Source organism: Palaemon carinicauda, chromosome 15 (assembly GCF_036898095.1).
Source record: "Palaemon carinicauda isolate YSFRI2023 chromosome 15, ASM3689809v2, whole genome shotgun sequence".
Classification (NCBI taxonomy): Eukaryota; Metazoa; Arthropoda; class Malacostraca; order Decapoda; family Palaemonidae; genus Palaemon; species Palaemon carinicauda.
The window spans coordinates 107,250,270-107,252,449 of NC_090739.1; the positions used below are offsets into that span (position 1 = coordinate 107,250,270).

General features: G+C 41.1%; 1 protein-coding gene across 1 annotated transcript; it reads left to right on the forward strand.

Annotated features, from left to right (window-relative positions):
* Positions 1 to 651: 651 nt before the first annotated feature.
* On the forward strand, positions 652 to 1,966 carry LOC137654126 (nucleolar protein 58-like). The gene is made up of 3 exons (XM_068387765.1): positions 652 to 762; positions 1,080 to 1,230; positions 1,341 to 1,966. Exons 1-3 carry the CDS (start codon positions 652 to 654, stop codon positions 1,964 to 1,966), a joined length of 888 nt encoding a protein of 295 aa, XP_068243866.1.
* The last annotated feature ends 214 nt before the right edge of the window (positions 1,967 to 2,180 follow it).

The following is a 2,180-nucleotide window of genomic DNA, read 5'->3' on the forward strand; positions in this document are numbered from 1 at the left end:
AGAACAAGAGAATCGTCTTCAGCGTAAAATTTCTCGTTTTCCGCCTTTGGAGAGAGAGAGAGAGAGAGAGAGAGAGAGAGAGAGAGAGAGAAAGAGATAGAGAGAGAGAGAGAGATATTTGAGATTCCTTATTCTTCCGATTATTTCCTTAATTGTTAACACGAATACTAAGGAAATTCATACATTCTGGGAATGAACGAAGATGAAATAAGAACGCTTCCAGAACGGTCTTCAGAGAGTCAGATTTGCCTCAGAAGCGTCTTAGCTGATAAATGTTATGATTCGCACAGAAAGAAAACTATGAATAAATCTTTCCTTTTGTTGTGGTTTTTTAATTCCTTTCTGTATTTCTTTATCTTGTGGATTCTCTCTCTCTCTCTCTCTCTCTCTCTCTCTCTCTCTTCTTCATACCTGAAGACATTCGGACTCCAGTTGAAGCCAAAAGAGAATTTGTTGTCTTCTCTCTCTCTCTCTCTCTCTCTCTCTCTCTTAGTCCTCAATTCGTTTTTTTTTTTTTTAAATAATGCTAAATCCAGGAATGGTTTCGGTAATCATAAATATGGTTTCTCAAGTTTTCAAAGCATTTGGCGTGAGTTTCGAAATAGAGGCAATGAAGAAAGCGGTAAGAATTCTCCTTAACGGAGGATGGAAATGGCGATCAGCTCTGGAGGAAGAGCTGGACTTGTGCGACGTGGCGCGTCGGAACCTGCAGGATTACAGGACCCAAAACAGGATGTGGCGGCGTGTGCATTCTGCCCTTGGGTACATCGGTTTATCGAACCTGGTTAGGTACGAGGAACCGAACCTGTCACCCTGCGACGGAACTCTGGTGAGCCTGGCGAGGGACATTGTCGGCGGCGAAGCAGCGGAGAAGGATGAGATTCTCCGTTTGGTCGACCAACATGTCCTCTGGCCGAAGATGGCCTTGCTCTTGGGCACAGCTGCCTTTGGCACTGCTGCCGTCGGAGCATTTTTCTTTTTCAGGTACCTGTGCTGGAAGAAACGGAAAAGGAGGAGAGACTGTGAGGGATGAAGAGCTTTTGCAGAATCTTCTCAAGGAAATCCGAGAAACTACACAGGAAGGTGGTGAATTTCTTCCAGCTGAAGGAGCGTTCCCCGAAGAGCTGGAAGATGGTGAATTTCTTCCAGGTGAAGGAGCGTTCCCCGAAGAGCTGGAAGATGGTGAATTTCTTCCAGCTGAAGGAGCGTTCCCCGAAGAGCTGGAAGAGGGTGAATTTCTTCCAGCTGAAGAAACTTTCCAGGATAAACTGGAAGAGGAAATCTATCTTCCAGCTGAAGGAGTGTTCCATGAAGAGCTGGAAGATGGTGATTTCTGCCAGCTGAAAAAACTTTCCAGGATGAACTGGAAGATGAAATCGATCTTCCTGTTGAAGAAAAGGTCCAGGATGAACTGGAAGATGAAATCGATCTTCCAGTGGAGGAACAGCTAAATGACCCGGGTCTTCCTCAAAGAGGAGAAGAAGATGATGTAGAGGAAGAGATTGAGGAGAAGGAGGAAGAAGAAAAAGTTCTTACTCTTGAAGAACATCAGTCTGAAGACGATTTAAAAGCAGAGAGAGGTGATAAAAAGCGCTCAAAGAAAAAGAGGAGAAAAAGAAAGCTCTCAAAGAAAGAGACCAGTAATGGTGAAGTGTCCAAGGAAGAGACCAGTAATGGTGAAGTGTCCAAGGAAGAGAACGTCACTAAGGAAGAGATTAATAACAGAGAGCTATCAAAGAGAGAGAAGAATAACAAAAAGCTCTCAAAGAGAGAGAGGAGGAAAAGAGAGCTTTCAAAGGCAGAAAGAAGAAATAGAAATCTCTCAAAGGAGCGGAGCAGTAATGAAGAGCTCTCAGAGGAAGAGGAGAGATTTGGTTCTGAGGACATCTTGGAGGATAACGTGCCTGTTCATAATTACTACAGTGTGTTGTCCGGTGAAGAGGACATGGACAGAAGTCCCTTTTAGATGTCTTCCCAAAAATTAAAAAAACAAAAAAAAAAAAATCTAAAAATAAAAAAAAATCTAAAAATAAAAAAAAAAATAAAAACATATAAAATGGTAAAAAAAAATCTAAAAAAAATACAAAATGGAAAATTAATTTTTTTTTTTTTTTTTTTTTTTTTTTTTTTTTTTTTTTTTTTTGTGAAAAGCCAGTTTAAGTTCACTATTTGGAATGAAA

Coding starts and splice junctions, on each gene's coding strand:
- LOC137654126 (XM_068387765.1), top strand. CDS start 652: ATGGCGATCAGCTCTGGAGGAAGAGCTGGACTTGTGCGACGTGGCGCG. Junction 763..1,079: donor CGTGTGCATTCTGCCCTTGG/GTACATCGGTTT, acceptor GAAACTACACAG/GAAGGTGGTGAATTTCTTCC. Junction 1,231..1,340: donor CCCCGAAGAGCTGGAAGAGG/GTGAATTTCTTC, acceptor GATTTCTGCCAG/CTGAAAAAACTTTCCAGGAT.